The 15692-nt window shown below is 52.3% G+C and overlaps 1 protein-coding gene across 2 annotated transcripts in view; it reads left to right on the top strand.

The window, feature by feature from the left end:
* The window catches only part of AIFM3 (AIF family member 3), a 44253-nt gene that overhangs the window by 25810 nt on the left and 2751 nt on the right, over positions 1–15692 (top strand). For both annotated transcript variants that reach the window (XM_075433840.1, XM_075433839.1), the window contains exons 8-18: positions 2111–2223; positions 4739–4825; positions 5380–5471; positions 7457–7587; positions 8585–8700; positions 9048–9119; positions 9445–9508; positions 10442–10518; positions 11256–11373; positions 12386–12484; positions 12915–12990. In XM_075433840.1, coding sequence (XP_075289955.1) covers positions 2111–2223; positions 4739–4825; positions 5380–5471; positions 7457–7587; positions 8585–8700; positions 9048–9119; positions 9445–9508; positions 10442–10518; positions 11256–11373; positions 12386–12484; positions 12915–12990 — 1045 coding nt within the window. The remainder of the gene's footprint in view (positions 1–2110; positions 2224–4738; positions 4826–5379; positions 5472–7456; positions 7588–8584; positions 8701–9047; positions 9120–9444; positions 9509–10441; positions 10519–11255; positions 11374–12385; positions 12485–12914; positions 12991–15692) is intronic.

The following is a 15692-nucleotide window of genomic DNA, read 5'->3' as shown; positions in this document are numbered from 1 at the left end:
ATTGGGTGGCATGTGCTGGGACCACCGTGTGTGTCCTCTCCCAGGTGGGTGTGCGGAGAGCAGGGTGTCTGTCACCCCTCCTGCGTCCCCCATGTGCAAAGGGTCAGACCAGAGGGTCTTCCTCAGCCTTTTTGTCCTCTACACACTAATGGTCCAAAGGTGCTCTGTGCCTCTGGTCTGTGGAGCTTTGTAGTTACCCGCCACAGTCCTTTGTAGTGGGTCCCCTGAACCCTCTTCCTTCTACACCCTCCCCAGACACATCAGTAACCCTTGATTTCCACAGCTGATAAGTGTAAAGTCCTCTCAGGTGTTCCTGTGATGTGGATACAACTTTTCCTCTTGGAGCCTGCACATCTCTGTCTCATCCCATTGCAGCTGCCTGCAGCTCTAAAGCTCTCACCTCAAGGTGCTTCGCTGAAAATGAATTGTTCCATCTTCCCAGAAAATATCAAATTCCTGCATGAAACAGCAAAACTGCCAAGCTATCTTTTCTTATCTCTTATTCCAGCTTCGTTTGTGTAGTGCAATTTTTGTAGAAGGCCTGATGGAGTGAATCCCATCTACCGAGTTTGCCTGTTTCTGGAATGGGTAGGATGCTAGGCTGGACCATGTCGTGGTGAAATGGAGGGTGGGAAGAGGACACAAGCTATCCAGTGTTGGACCTGGGGCTGCTCCTGGCACATGAGTTGTTCTTGTTTGATTACAGCCCCCAGGTCACCAGATCCAGGCAGTGGAAACTGGGAACACACTGCGATCTGCTCCTGCCATCTAAGTTGCAGCTCGCAGCCTGATCAGAGGGCAAAACCAGCCTAGCTGACTTTTCCCTTGCTACTGGCTAACATTTTTCCCTTCCTTGTGCCCCTGCTGTTTGTTGACCGAAAGCCAAGGTGTGACACTGCTGCTCCCCGAGGTCAGCTGTGTTGTCCTGGTGTGCGGCAGGGCTGACAGTCATCAAAATCCTCAGCAAGGTCACTCCATAGGCAATGTTAGCCATTGCTGAAGGAACTTTCTTAGGCTTGACCTGCTACATTTACAGGTCTATTAAAGACCAAGGTCTGTTCTGGTGGATAGGAAACGAGATTTCAAAGCTGGGATTGTGAGGAAGAAGTGTTGGGAAGAGACTAACCATCCAGCCCTACATCAAGGAGCAAGATACAGTCGTGCCCAGCACAGCTGAGGGCATGCAACCACGGCGTGTTGCTCATGTGAGGGTCATCCTGGCATCAGTGCAGCATCCGTCCTGGCTCAGCATGCTCCAAGCAGCCTGCACGGGATGTCCACCCGCCTGTCTCTTTGCCGCTGTCCCCTGCCTCCTTTAACAGGAGCACTTTGTTGATGGACCAAACCATAATGCTGTCCAGGTCCATCTTCTTTCATTAGTATTACAGCAGCTGTGGCCGTTACAACACTCATCATTGTATGAGGCTGCCTGGCTTGAGGAGAGACTCAGGGCTTCTCACTTGAGCTCTCAAGTCTCACCAGTTTTTCCAGGGAAGATGGGACATGCCCATCAGACTGCCTGGATGCAGGGAGACAGCATGCCCGAAGGCAGCTTTTTGTTTGATTTAGCCTTTCTTTGTGTGTTTAAAAACAAGCACACGAAAAAACCTCAGAAGAATTGTGTGCAAAATCCTCTACAGTGAAGCAAGCAACCAGTGCTTCAGCCATTAAGAAGGGAGGACTCCCTGCCCGCCGTGTTCAGCTGCAAATTCACTGGGAGCTGAGTGCGCAGAGGGGGAGCTGCAAGACCCTTCCTCGACTGCAAGGGTCTGAGCAGCCACCGATGCCCCTGAGCTTGTGAGAGGTGTGTTGGCATTGGAAGCACTCCTGGGGTGTGCTTTTTGTAGATTTGTGTGATTTTAGGGACAGACAAGTCCTGCAAAGGATTAATGTCACGCTCCACAGACAGAAGGTCCCTCCACCTGTCTGGTGCATCCACCCTGACTGGCTTCCCGTGCAAGCTGTTTGACTTGGGAAGGGCCGTGAAGCAAGGGCAGGGCTAGTGGAGATGGTGATTTTGGAGACAGCCCCGGTGGGGTTTAGGAGCAAAGGGTTCAGACCTTCAAACGCCCCATACACACGGCGCCCACCAGTCTTCCTTCTCCCTTAGGAGCAGCTGGACTGGTCTGTGCAGAGACCTTGCGCCAGGAGGGTTTCTCGGACAGGATTGTGATGTGCACGATGGACAGGCACTTGCCCTACGACAGACCAAAGCTCAGTAAGGTTTGTATCACTTTGGGTATGCCACATCCCTCCCCAGTTTTAAGGTTTGGCCTAGGACCTCTCCCCACTGTTATTCGTTCCAGCAGCAAGTTTCTTCTTCCTTATTCGTCTTGTCTCTGTTTTCCTTCAGTTTCCTTTTCTGCTGGTGATTGAAATATGAAACGCTAAAGAGGAGCTGTTCAAACTCTGAACTAAGAGTACTCCAGCATAGAAGCAAAGGCATTCTTCATAGGTCTAGCAATAGCTGTCTTGGCCAGCTTGTACCTGCATGGATCTTCTTCCTTTGTTTCCGGATCAAACTCTTTCCAGCAATGAAATGGGGCACGTGAAAAAATTATATCGTCAACCAGTTTTTTTATTAGTGCATGATTCTTACCGCCCAGTGATGTTCCATGCCATAATTATTATGATTATCAACCATCATCACAACTCGGTAGCTTGATTGCAGTGCAAAGATCACTTTTTCTGGCACACATCCCATTTTGCGTTACAATTTGTAGACACAGGATGAATCACATTTTTTATTACTGATTCCTGAGTCTTACTTGATATCAGACAGCAGCTCAGGTTGGACAGCAGTTTTTGATCTTGAAGCTTGGAGATAACATAGGAACGGGCAGTTTGTGTATTCCCCTTTATGTCAGGGCTGTTATCTATGGGCACGGGTACTCTACAATCAAAGGTACTCTACAACCAAGGCAAAATGATTTTCAGAGGAAGGCAAATACACACGTGGCTTTTTGAGAGCATTCAAGGCATTTCTGTGCTTGGACAAGACCTGCTTGGGGTGAGGAGCAGCTGTCTGAAACCTGCGTCCAAGAGTCACAGAGGTTGTGCTGGGGAGCTCGGAGAAGCTCACAGTCTCTGCCCCAGCCAGGCAGCTCTCCCAAACACTTAGCCCTGCTGTGCGAGTCTTAGACTGCCTTTTCCACTCTCCATGAAATAGTGAGAACATCTCACACGCCAGAGATGTTATGCATGGTTTGTTAAACTCTTCACTAAGCACCTCTGCTGTAGTTGCCTTTGGAAGGTGCACAAAGCCCATGGAAGAGAAGGCAGAATTTTCGGCAACAGAGTAGAGATAAAGGGGATTTTTCTTTATCCTGTTTTGAGTGGGACTAACCCTGGGAAGATTCGTCAGAGGAGGAGCACATAAAGCTGTAAGCAGCGGACTTCTTGCCTCCTGAAACTGTAGCATGGCCTTTACTCACCTTGCTGAACGCCTGTTATCAGTCTGTCCCGACGTCCCACCGGACTGTTCCTCTTTGTCCCCTTTGGACCATGACCTGCTCCCTGGTGTGCTGCAACATCCCCATTACTGTCTCTGAAGCACTGAGCAGCAGCAAAACCCATGGTGGTCATGCACTGCTCTGCACTGCCCTCCCTGCACGCTGCCGTTGCGGCTGCCGCTCCCAAGCCGTGGAGTCAGACATTCCTCTCTGTAAACATTGAGTGTTCAAAGAATTTGCAGTAAAACCTGCATGACCCTGCACCTGCCTGAAGCCCTGAGAGCTGGGTCTCTTCTGAGCACAGCGTTATCTGAAGTCACGGTAAGGGAGTGTCCTGCAGGGTTCATCCCAGCCCCTGACCCAGCCACCTCCAGGGAGAAGGACCTTGCACATCTGCGCCCACGGGCAGATGGTGAAGCCCTTGATTCCTGCATCCCCTGTCTCTCTTGGGTCAAGCCCTAGCATCCTGCCTGTGTGGCACGGGTAGATGATACTGCTGCTCAGCGCTGTGTGATATCTTGCAGGGCTTGACCACGGCATGTGTGTGGCCATGCTTGTCCCTGCTGTGCTCCAGGCAGGCAGGGATGCATTGGAGCATGGGGCAGCCTGCACACGGGTCGCTTGGTGCTCGGCTTGTCCTCAGCTTACAAGCTTGTGCCCACAGGGTTAGGAGAACGGATGAACTTGGGCTTAAATGTGAGCTCAACCCTGCATGTAAAGATGATGTGGATCTTACCCACGTGACCAGGGAAGGCTGGGAAGAGCGAGAACCTTTATCTTGCAGCTAAAGATGAGCAGATATGGGCCACATGCCCCTGCTTCTGCTTTTGAGGGAACTTGTGCTACATAACTTGGGTGCTTTTGAAAGTGTTGCCCTTGCTGTGTTAATGCTGATTGTTCTTATTGCTCTTTTAACTTCCATTTCCCCTGGCAGCTGGTTGTTTCCAAATAATGTGGCTTTTCTTTTGCTCCTGTGAACTCGAGTGTTATGAGGGGCTGCAGTCAGAGCTGCTTTAGGCACTCAGAAGCACTTGCTGTGGTCCTGCCTTAGCCAGTCGATGCCACTCCTGCACCGAGCAGGCAGAGAAGGAACCAGAGCCCAGTCTAGTGACTTGTGGCGACTTTTACTTGAACAGGCTTTGATTCCAGCCCCCCGTAGAGCAACTCTTTTAACCCATGCCATAAGGACTGACTTCAGACTACCACTGACTTGTGTTGGTAACAGGCATTTCTCCACTCACCTGTTCAACCCACAGCAGTTGACAGAAAAATGGCTTTCTTTGCAGTCGATGGATTCCCACCCGGAGCAGATCGCCCTACGCCCCAAGGAGTTCTTCCGCACCTACGACATCGAAGTCCTGACTGAAATGCAGGTAAGGAGAGTTCTGTGTGTACTTGCAGGCTGTCTTCTGCAAGTGCTGGTATGCAAAGGCCAAGTTCAGGAAATGTGGCAGCTGTCTCTGTTCTTGGCCCATTGTATGCAGCTGCAGAAACGTTGGGTCTCTCCCAGCACCCCTGTTTTATGCCCCAGAGCGCAGGTTGCCTGTGGTTGTTCGAAGCCACTGAATGCAATTCCTCCTGCGGCAGGAAGGACCCCCTGTGCCAGCTCCGTGGTGACCGTCATTTCTTACCTGCCATTTGCGAGCATCCTCACGTGGATCTGGGGTGACCAGTGGGCCTCTGATTAGGATAATCAGCCTGCAAGCAGTGCAGGTGGTGATGGTTTAAACATTTCTCCCAATTATTTTATTTATACTGGGAGATATTCAAGGATTTGTGAAAAGGCAACTAGGAATGTATAAGGTGTGATCTGTCTAAGCTATGGACAGGAACACGGGACTAAAACCTGACAGACAAGTTGGTTGGGCTGGGAGCTCAGTGAATGTCTGGGATTTCATCCCTTAACATTATTTAGGAATGATTTCAGGTTGCGGCTGTGGATATCAAGAACAAGATAGCCGTGTTCAAGGATGGGTTTAAGATGGAATACAACAAGCTACTGATAGCGACTGGAAGCACGTAAGCTACGAACAAACATTTTAAAGATCAGGAGAAATTATTTATCTGAGAATGAGGAGCTTGTGCCTGGGGATAAGGGGTCAAATATGGTGGTTGTGTTTGGACACTGAATTTGTTTGCAAGGGTGTTTGCAGAAAAGGCACGGAACACCTGTTGGATATTTCTGTCTATATCTGTATCTATAGATCTGTGTCTATGTCTCCATCTCTGTAAAGCTGTGCTGGGTATGTCTGCTCAGCCAAAGCTGAAAAGCCTCTGTGTCACCCAAGAGTCGCCCGGAAAGCCGGTAACCAGACATGGGGGCTGGCGGGACGGCTGCGGGATTTACTGCCTGGGGTGTTTCACGGTCAGCGCCAAGGTCAAAAGGGTGTTAAGAAAACGTACCCACTGAAGCAGTCTGGGTGCGTGTGTTGTTTGGTGTTAAAGAAACTGATAGAAAACCGAGATTTGAAGAGTTGGAGGAATTTGTCAGCAGCACCCTAACACTGTGCTGTTCCCTGGGAGCTGGCTTGAGAGCATGTGGGAGAGACTCAGGAAATTCCCACTGAGTTCATCATCTTAGAATATTAAAATGAGTGCCAGGACCTTGAACATATTTTCTTTCAAAAGCCTTCAAAATGGAAGTATCCTGAAAGTTTTTTTAGAGGTCATTTTTGCCACGTTGCTCTTCTTTTCACCCTCAATAATACTCAACCTTGACAATCGGATGATTCTTCCATCTGAATTTCCATCTTTCTTTAAGGTCTTTCTCAACAATGAAAGCTTAATGCTTCTCTGCTGCAGCCTTAATGAGGTGTTGCTGTTGCCCCAGCCTAACAGAACCTTTGTGAGGCTTGCCCCGAGGAGGGAAGTTTTCAAGACTGAAACCTGGTCCAGCCATAGGGAAGGGCAGTAGCGATGTGCGGGTCCTGCTCCGCACAGCTGCTGCCGGGGCGCAGAGCATCGCCTGGGACCAGCGTCGTCGCTAGTGCCCTGGCAGCAGTGGGTCAGTTTGTGTTCAGTAGGGATTTATCAAAATTGGCACTTTAAGATGGAAATGAGGCTTCCTGGCGCCATCTCCTTGTGCTCCTCACACCAAGGCACAAAATGAAGCAGGAGGAATGCAGCCCCTGCAAAATTTATCATCCAGGGAAGGGATGCTGTAGAGCAGCTGGAGCAGGGACTCGCATTGCAACCCTGTGTGCCACCAATAACAACAACAGCCCCAGAGCCCCGAGTGCTGAAGGCTGGTGCTGGGGTGTGCAGCGCTGCAGCCAAAATGCTGTCTGCACCGTCCACCTAATGAGGTTCAAAAGAGGATTAAGCCTTTGGCAATAATTTCAAAGTCCTTATGCACAAGCTCCAGGTACCCTGGGCAAATGTTTTTAAGGTACCTAAATTATTTAGGATCATCTGTCCCATTTCCAGATGTGAGTCGGGTATGCAGGAGCCAGATATTTAAAAATATCTAGGCTCCAGTAAGTGCACGGGGAGGACGTGGTTAAAGGGCTACAGCATCAGCAGCGTGCCCCTAGGAACGAATGGGGGAATAGGGGAATCTGCCTCTGCGGAGGCTGATGAAATGTTCAATACCTGGCTCCAAAGTGTCTGGTGGAGGACAGAGGGAGTTTTCTGTGTTGCAGTGAGCTTCTGAAAATTTTACAACACGCCATCAGTTAAGCACAAGCTTGTGAAGCAGTACCCATCCTCGCTGTGCTGCACTGCCCCAGAAGGGAGCTCAGCCCAGCCCCGTGGGGCCACCGGTCCGCTAATGGGGCTGGGGAGGGCAACCGAGCAGCCCCTCCTGTGCCGGAATTCGCAGTCCTGCTCTGGCCATTGTCCACCAGCATCTGGGTTTTTCCATGTTATGTCTCCAGCCCAGAGAAAGGTGACAAAAGGAAAGGCTGAGATGCTGCTGGAGCCCCGGAAGGGGGGGGTCTGCAGTCCCAATTGCCACCACGGGGTCAAGAAAAGCCCCTGTATCGCTCTCAATGTGTGCTTTTCAGGCCCAAAGCTCTCAGCTGCAAAGGCAAGGAGGTGGAAAATGTTTTCAACATCCGGACACCCGAAGATGCCAACCGTGTCGTGAAGCTGGCCACAAGCAAGAACGTGGTTATCGTGGGAGCATCCTTCCTGGGTGAGCGCTCGCTCTGCGGGTGTCCGCATCTCTGCTGCCCGCGTCTTCCTGCAGACAGTCCCAGCCCCTCGCCCAGTTTGTCACTGCCCGCTTAGAGGTACAGTTCCCCCCATACCCCCCCCCCTACCTGGACCTCTAGTAGTCCAACCTCCAGCTCCAGGTGGATGGTAAGGACATCTCCTTGCTGAATAAATTGATTTTACTGAAGAGGCTTCTTGTTGGTAGGTGAAAGCCTTTGAGTTTATTTCTCTTTTACTTTTCAGCAGGGTGGTAAATTTTTAAAATACACAGGAAAAATCTTATAGTTTCTTTGATGGTTCTTCTTTTTGCTTGATACGGTTCTAACAAAATTATTGTGGGTCCTGCAAGCCTTAAGCATAAATGGGTATTAGTCAGGGAATTTATTATAAAATGTCACATATTTTTATTTTTCTTCATTTAAAAAAAAAAAATCCTGTTTTAATGGTTCAATACATCCCAGCCACAGAAAAGCACGTGATGTGGGGGGCCAATTGCAAACTGCAGGTCATCAAAAAGATCCATTTCCAAAAAAAACCCCATAGATAGAAAATGTCTTGGTGAAGGTTCCCATGCAATTGCCAGCACCAAAATTGTCCCGTTGTGGTCGGAGAAAACAGCTAGTCACTAGGGCTGTTTTCAGCCTGCGGCTTATTAACTCTGCTGAGACAGTCCCAGCCGTAAGAGGAATGTTTCCCTCATCTGAGGTCCAGTGTTCCAAGTGCTGCGGCTTCCTGGGGCACTGTGGGACTTCATTGTGGCCGGTTCCTCCCTGCCTTTGGTCTTGGAAACCTGCATCTAAGATCAAATTGCCATAAATCATAAACCTCACCTGGAGTGGTGTGGCCGCCAGGTCTGGTGGCACCGCAGATCTCCTAGCTCAGCTGGTCCAACGTCCCCAGCGAGGAGCGGGCAGTACTGGGGAGGCAGGGCGGCACCAGAGGTCCCACGGCTGCTTGGACCTGCATCTGTTCCCCAGGGATGGAGGTGGCTGCCTACCTTGCGGAGAGGGCCCACTCGGTGTCCGTGGTGGAGCTGGAGGAGGTCCCCTTCAAGAAGTTCTTTGGGGAGAGGGTTGGCCGCGCTGTCATGAAGGTGACCTCACTTTCCCATCCAAGGGGAGGGTTTGGTGACAGAATGGGCTCTGCTTGTTTCACTTACTGCACTAATTAACTTGTTGTTTAATGTTTATTGATTAAGCTGTGATGGTAGACGTCAGTAGAAAGAAAGAACGGGCTGCGTCTTCCCTCTCGTGGCCCACATGCGGTAGAGCACCTTCTTCTGGACACGTGTTGGGGACCGGGGTGGTGCCAATCCCCTTTGCAGCATAGGTCGAGGCGAGCCCGGGGTGGGCAGGGCAGTGCAGGGGGCACAGGGACACCAGGGGAGGGGGTGGTTTGGGGTCCTGATGTCCCCTGCTCTGTCCCGTGTCCCTCCTCCAGATGTTCGAGAGCAACAGGGTGAAGTTCTACATGCAGACCGAGGTGTCGGAGCTGCGGGAGCAGGAGGGCAAGGTAGGGTGTGGGCAGGGGCTCCCCCGGGGCACCGCCGTGACATCCCCCAGGGCCGCCGTTCCCTTTGCCGCTGGGATTTTGCCCTCCACTCTTTCCTAGCCCCTGAAATTCATGTTCCTGGATTTAACCCCCAGGAGCAAAGGTGCTCCAGCGCAGTATGCAGGGTAGTTTCCTTGTGCCCACCCTCCTGCTGCTGCCGTTCTAAGTAATTGTGGTCAACTTGCATGTCAAAAGTGAAGGGAGCTGCCGGCTTGGCTTGCTGCTGCTGCGGGGGACGGGGGTTTGTCCCTAAAATAACCGCGATGTCCCCCTGTGTCTCACGCAGCTGAAGGAGGTTGTGCTGAAGAGCGGGAAGGTCCTGCGTGCCGACGTCTGTGTCGTCGGTGTTGGTAAGGGGCGGTTGCTGCGGGTGCGGAGACTGGCGGGCTGGCAGTGCTTTGCCCGGCGGAGGAGAAGCTGGGGGGGACAGGGCAGCGATGGGCCCCTGGGGCCAGGTCGCTGGGGTGCAGGCGGTGATGTGCCAGCCCCACTCGGCTGCCACACGTGAGTCTGCACAGCAAAGCTGAAGAAGGCCTTTCTAGAGCCACCACCCCATAATGCAAATATATTTGGAAAACAGTAATGGTTTAGTTTTTTTCCAGAAGAAGAACCCATTCAAACCAATTTCATCCTCTCAAGTTGTTTTTTCTAAAGCCTTCCCAAACAGAACTTATTTTTCCTCTGTTGTTTTTTTATTGCTGCCACTGCTGTAGAAGAGGGTATTTTTCTCCTTTACACTTGGGGGCAAAAAAGATCCTTTCTCACTCTGTAGCTTTTCAAAATATTGCAGACTGGAAGAATCACAGAATTAGTTGAATTCTGCTTTTGTTGTTTTATTGACTACTCCAATTTGTGAAGGCTAGTGAAAAAAAAGATTGAAAAAGGAAAATGAAAGCTGAAGAAAAGGTGCAGACTTTGGGGGAGGCAGAGGAGCCCTGTCTGCAAACCCGAGGGCTCCCTTTTAAATATACTTTTTACAAAATGCCAATAAAAGAGAAGTGGATTGAAAATTATCTTCAAGCACTAGAAAAAGGTGGTGGGCGGATTACAGGGGCGCACTGATGGCTGGAGGGCGGTAGGGACCCTGGGGGTGCGGGGCGTGGTGCAGTGGGGGGTCTGTAGGGTGCCTGGCTCCGCTGCCCGCTCCCGGAGCAGCCCGCTGCCTTTCCCGTGGGGCAGACGGGTTGTGCGGGCAGGGGGGGGTCTGCTGGCCTCGGGGTCAGCCTCCCGGGGCTGCGCAGACGCCCAGCTACCACACCAGCAGCCCCTGCCCTCTCCCGCAGGCGCCGTCCCGGCAACGGGCTTTCTCAAGCAGAGTGGCATCAGCATCGACTCCAAAGGCTTCGTCGTGGTCAACAAGGTGAGTCCGGGGGGCAGCCCCTGCCAGGGGGCAGAGCAGGAGTAGCCGAGTCTGCTCTCCTCCGAGATTAGCTTCCCTGGTGCTCCGAACTGCTGTACAGGGGCGTTTCATCTGCTGAGGTGCTGGGAGCATCACGCTGGAGTGCCTGGGACCCCCCCCTGTAAATGAGGGGATTGCAAACCCCAGCCCTGGATGCTGTGGCTTTGGTCCGGCTCTGAGCTGTCCTGGAATGGTGCGGATATTTTGGAGGGAAAGATGTGGTGAAAGATCCACTTTTCCAAGGATCCCAAAGGATCTCATCTTTCCTCCCCACCACCAGTGACTCCAGTGGGAGCGGTGTTGGTGCTGATGAGCAGTGTATGCCGTGAGCGAGGAGCATGTTGGGGGTGCAGGAGCTCATTGCCACCCACCCCTGCGCTTATTACTCATATGTGCAATAAGCCAGGCTCTGTTTGCAAACACCGACAGACCCCAGTCTTCTAAGAGGGGCTCCGGGACGCCGGTCTGTGCAGCTTTTTAACAAGTAACCCACTGGCAGAGGGATGCTGTGGGTCCCTGCCCGTGAGGTCTGCTTTGAAACTGAGGAACGCTACCTCAAGTCCCACCTGGGGGTCCCACAGCCGAGCAGAGGCCTGTCCCTGTGTTCCTGGGGACCGTGGCAGCTCTAGAGCAGTTCCCTGTTTCTGTTTGCGTAGGGTGCAAACCCCACCAATGCACACTTTGCTTCTTCCCTGCAGATGATGCAAACCAACATCCCCGGAGTCTTTGCAGCCGGTGACGCTGTCACGTTCCCGCTGGCCTTGAGGAATAATAAGAAGGTGAACGTCCCTCACTGGCAGATGGCCCATATGCACGGTAGGTGCTTTTCAGGCCCTTTGCTTTGCAACAGCAAATTGCTTATGCAAAGGGCCTTTCCCAGATCCCCAGGAAATTCCCAAGCTCTCTAGCAAGAGAATGAGACAACTGCCAAGGCACAAACTGGGTACTTGTATTAAACATTTTGAAGCAGGTATGTTTTATCCTGCCCAATATACCTTCGTTTGTCAGCCTTCTTGGCGTGCGTTGCCTAACGATGCCTTGTTACAAACACAGAGGTGCCCAGGGACAGGCTTTCCCATATACTGTGTGCTCCCTGGCACCTGCAGTCGCTGCAGGAGCCAAATCTTCTTGCCCCAGGACACTTAGGAGTTCACATCCTAATGTTAGCTCGGGCTCACATCCCCAGCTGGGCTGCCCACGCTGCTGGGCTGGCCCGGGAGCATGCTGCAGAGCTGAGACCTTCCTTCCCTTCACGCCAGCAAGGCTGGAAACCCTGGCGTGATCGGCTGCCCTCAAGCTTTCCAAGGCCACGGCCCCGTGGGGCAGTTGGCCTCTGGGTGGGTGCCCTGGCTGAGAGGCTTTGGAACCACACCTCCAGCGTTAGCCTTTGGACACAGACGCCTTTGGTGCTGGTCCAGACATGCCTCTGTGGCAGGGACTGTGCCCTAGCAGTCTCCGTGCCCTCCGGAGGTTTATCCATCCCATCCTTGCTTGTGGTGGGAGCTCTGCAAGCTCTCAGCTCTGTCACTGCCGCAGGGGTTGGGTTGGAACAGGCTGACGAGCACGTTGCTCATGCCAGCAGAGGAGACGAGTCTGTAGGAGCCGCACTGCAGGGAGGATTCCGAGCCCCACCTCGGACGAGGCGAGGCGTTTCCTTGTTGGTGTTTGCTGCTGTGTGTTTGTTTGTTTGTTAGCCTAAGCAGAAGGTCTTGGTTTTCCTATAGTCTGGGACTAGAGATGTCAATGCTGTGCTGCGACCTGAGGGCAGGCCACAATGCTTGCCCTGGCGCGGAGCTTCCTGGCTTATTCTGCTGCTTCTCTCTTGCAGGCCGTATAGCTGCGCTGAACATGCTGGCCCATGGCATGGAGATCAGCACAGTCCCGTGTTTGTGGACGGCTATGTTCGGGAAGAGCATCCGATACGCGGGTAAGGGGCTCCCCAAGGCTGCTGCAGAGTTTGTGCTGGTGGAGGTGTTCTGGGGTAGAGAAGTCACAGCCGCCTCCCCTGCTGTGGACTCTCCGGGCGAGCCTCTGCCTCGGGTCTGCTTCCCTTCCTGGCTCCTGAGGGTCTTGGTGTGTCCTCTGAAACCTGTCTGCTCACGGCCATGGTGTGCAGGGCCAGAGGGATGGCTGTGGTCACGAGGGATGGCCCAGCATGAGCAGAGACAGTATCCCTGAACTTGCACTTCTCTGAACGAGAACGGGTGCGTTTTGGTACCCTCGTCTTCTGGTGCTGCTCTCTTGGTGACTGCAGCATGCTCTTCGTGTAGCTCTGGATTAAAACACTCTGTCTTAGGGGCTGGAGCTGGATCCAGGGGAATTGTTGCTGAATCCACTTCTTCTTCTCTGCCTTCCAGGCCACGGGGAAGGATTCGATGATGTTGTCATTCAGGGAGATTTAGACGAACTGAAGTTTGTGGCATTTTATACCAAGTAAGTGTTTCTTTTCTCCACCTTCCTACACAGGCATTCATCTCAGCTTGTTCTTCTAGGATGGAAAATATTTTTGCTGGAACTTTTCATTCGGTTTCATTGCTCTCTGGACGCTAAGGTTGCAGGACACTAATAAAAGGTCCCAAAGAAACAACGTGCTATGAATAGAGCAAGTTAAGCTGCTTTTCGGACCGAACGTCTGCCAGATGTTGGCACTTACATTTATTCACATCGTATCTGAGAGCAGATAATGGCTTCTATTAATTTGTTGCTGGTAATTCCCATCAAAGATTTCCTTCCCGTCTCATCACTGATTAGTGATTTGTGACCAGGGATGGGCTGGGAGCTCAGGCATCACTGTTTCTGCTTCTGGTTTGACAAATTAAGCTCAAAAAACTCTTCTGTCTATTAACAAGCTGTGAAGGTTAGCAAGAGTTCGGAAGCTTTTGTTACACCTGTAGTGAAACCCAGCTCTGCCCCAGGCTGGGAGCCTCTCTGGGAAAACTTTCCCGAGATGTGTTGACAGCTGGGATGTGTTGCCTCTGCTGTTCTTGAGCAGTTTAGACTGGCAAGACCGTGCACCATGAATTTATCCCCAGAATACTTGCTGCTGTTTATTCTTTTGTTGCCTTTGTCCCGTCCCAATCTGAAATCAATGGCCACAGAGCCTCCTCACGCGTGGAGACTTTCTTCAGGTGATTTCTAATATTAAGGATGAGGAGAGTGAAACCAGGGAAGCGAAGGTCTGCCCGACTCAGCAATCAAACTACTCGGCAGCAGCATTCAGTCAGGGATCAGGAGGGAGCTCTGGGCAGGAGCCAGCTACTTTTCTGCAGAGATCACCTCACCAGGGCTCGCTGCCCCTCTGTCCCCTGCCCTCTGCTTCTCCTGGTGCCTGTGCACCTCAGATAAAAAACCTGCTGCAGGCAATGGGGCTCCAGCATCCTCCGGCACACAGGGGCCCTTTACATGTGGATGCACCTCTAAGCTTGCTGGCACCTTGGCCAAAATTGCCTAAAAGGGTGGGTTTGTGCCAAGGCACCACCTGTGCTGGGGAGAGCTGCTGCACCGGGACATTCCCCTTCTTCAGCCACAGCCGCTGGGCTGGCACTCCCCACCCTCTCCATGTTCGGAAGTGCATTTAAATCACATAACTGCCAGAGCAGCATTTTAAAATACACAGTTTGCTCAGCGAGTGCGAGATGGGGGAAGATAAAACCCCATTTTTGGCAGTTTTGCTGCAGTGGTTTGCAGAATTGTAGGTACTTTTGCTGCTGCGTCCCCCGCGAAGCCGCTCCGCAGCCGTGGTGTTGCCCCGTCTCGGGTCCCCTGGCCTTGCTGGCAGTCCCCTGCATGCAGTGAACGCAGCATTACAGGGCTGGGCATCCACCAGCCACACCAGCACACATTTCTTCCCAGCAAATAATCTTCTTTGAAACCTCTTTTCCATACCAAGAGCATTTAGCTATTTATCCCAACACTAATTAGAAAGGAAATGTCAGGTTGCTTTAATTAAACATCTGTAGAGCCTGTTCAAAAGAAAAGCCCCGAGCAAGGAGCGTAATCCCTGCTCGGTTCAGCAGCCCCATGCTCGGCGTGCCGCCAGGGGTGAGGGCTGCCCGGGGAGACCTGCCGGTGTGCAGCAAAGCCAGGCTCGGTGGGCAGCAGCTCCCCGGCGGCGGGGATCGCTGCTGAGCGCTGCGTTGTTCTGCCACCCAGGAGGGGCTCCCGCAGATGGCTTTTGGGCACCAGGAGGGCATCCTGCGCTGAGAGCCGGAGGTACTGGGGGAGCGGAGGCTGGCCAGGGGTCAGCCAGTGCATCTCCCGCTGCTTTGCTCGGCTGTAATCAAGTCCCTGTCTCTGCTTCTGTGAGAGGTCACCGGGAGCACTTCTTCCTCTTTTTCTTGTTTGGTGATTGTTGTTCTGGTTGGTGCTAATGCTAATGCTTTTGGACTGAGGACACTGTCCCAAATCGACTGTCCCCTCCTGCTTCTTTCTGCCGTGCCCAGCCGATGGTGTGGACACTTCTGGTGCGTGCTCTCTTGGTTGTTGCATGAACTGCTGGTGGTTTCCACTCCCAGAGCCTGTCCTCAGCACCAACTTTCACGATAAGGCTCTTTTTTCCCCGGAGTCTGAAGAAGAAAGCTGTTTACTTATCTTCATTTAGAGCTGTGTGAGCTGTGGAGGGATCAGTGTGAGGCCCTGTGCCTGGAGGTGTACGGGACAGTGCTCTGCAGATGTCCCCGTGGGACACTGTTCACCGTAGCACCTCAGCCAGAACAGACCTATGTCATCCCACCCCTAAGATCTTGGCGATCTTGGGAGGTCCAGGGAATTGCTGTAGTCGTCTTCTTCATGGTTCCCCACTTCCGTTACGTTGAACCCTGCAGAGGAGGGGAAGACCGTGTAGACGTGGTGCTCATCCACAGTGCTCCATCTTCCCTCAGCCTTTATGCCAGGACTTCTGATTGCTCCAGATCTCAGGTTCAGGAAGGGCACTCTTGTTGCCTCTAAAGACCTTTTGGAAAAGAGGGATTCTTCCTGGCTTCCTCATCTGACAAACAAATGTTTAAAAGCCCCTGCTGATGTGGGATGCTCCATCTCACCAGCGCCCTGTGAGTTATTTCACAAAAGGACCAGCTACCCCATGTCTTGCTGACAGAAGTGTCTGGGCTGCATTCGCCTTCCCGGCTGGTCAAGTC

Source organism: Opisthocomus hoazin, chromosome 12 (assembly GCF_030867145.1).
Source record: "Opisthocomus hoazin isolate bOpiHoa1 chromosome 12, bOpiHoa1.hap1, whole genome shotgun sequence".
NCBI classification, from domain to species: Eukaryota; Metazoa; Chordata; class Aves; order Opisthocomiformes; family Opisthocomidae; genus Opisthocomus; species Opisthocomus hoazin.
The sequence above is the reverse complement of the archived record's forward strand: the minus strand, read 5'-3'. Positions and strand labels throughout refer to the sequence as shown.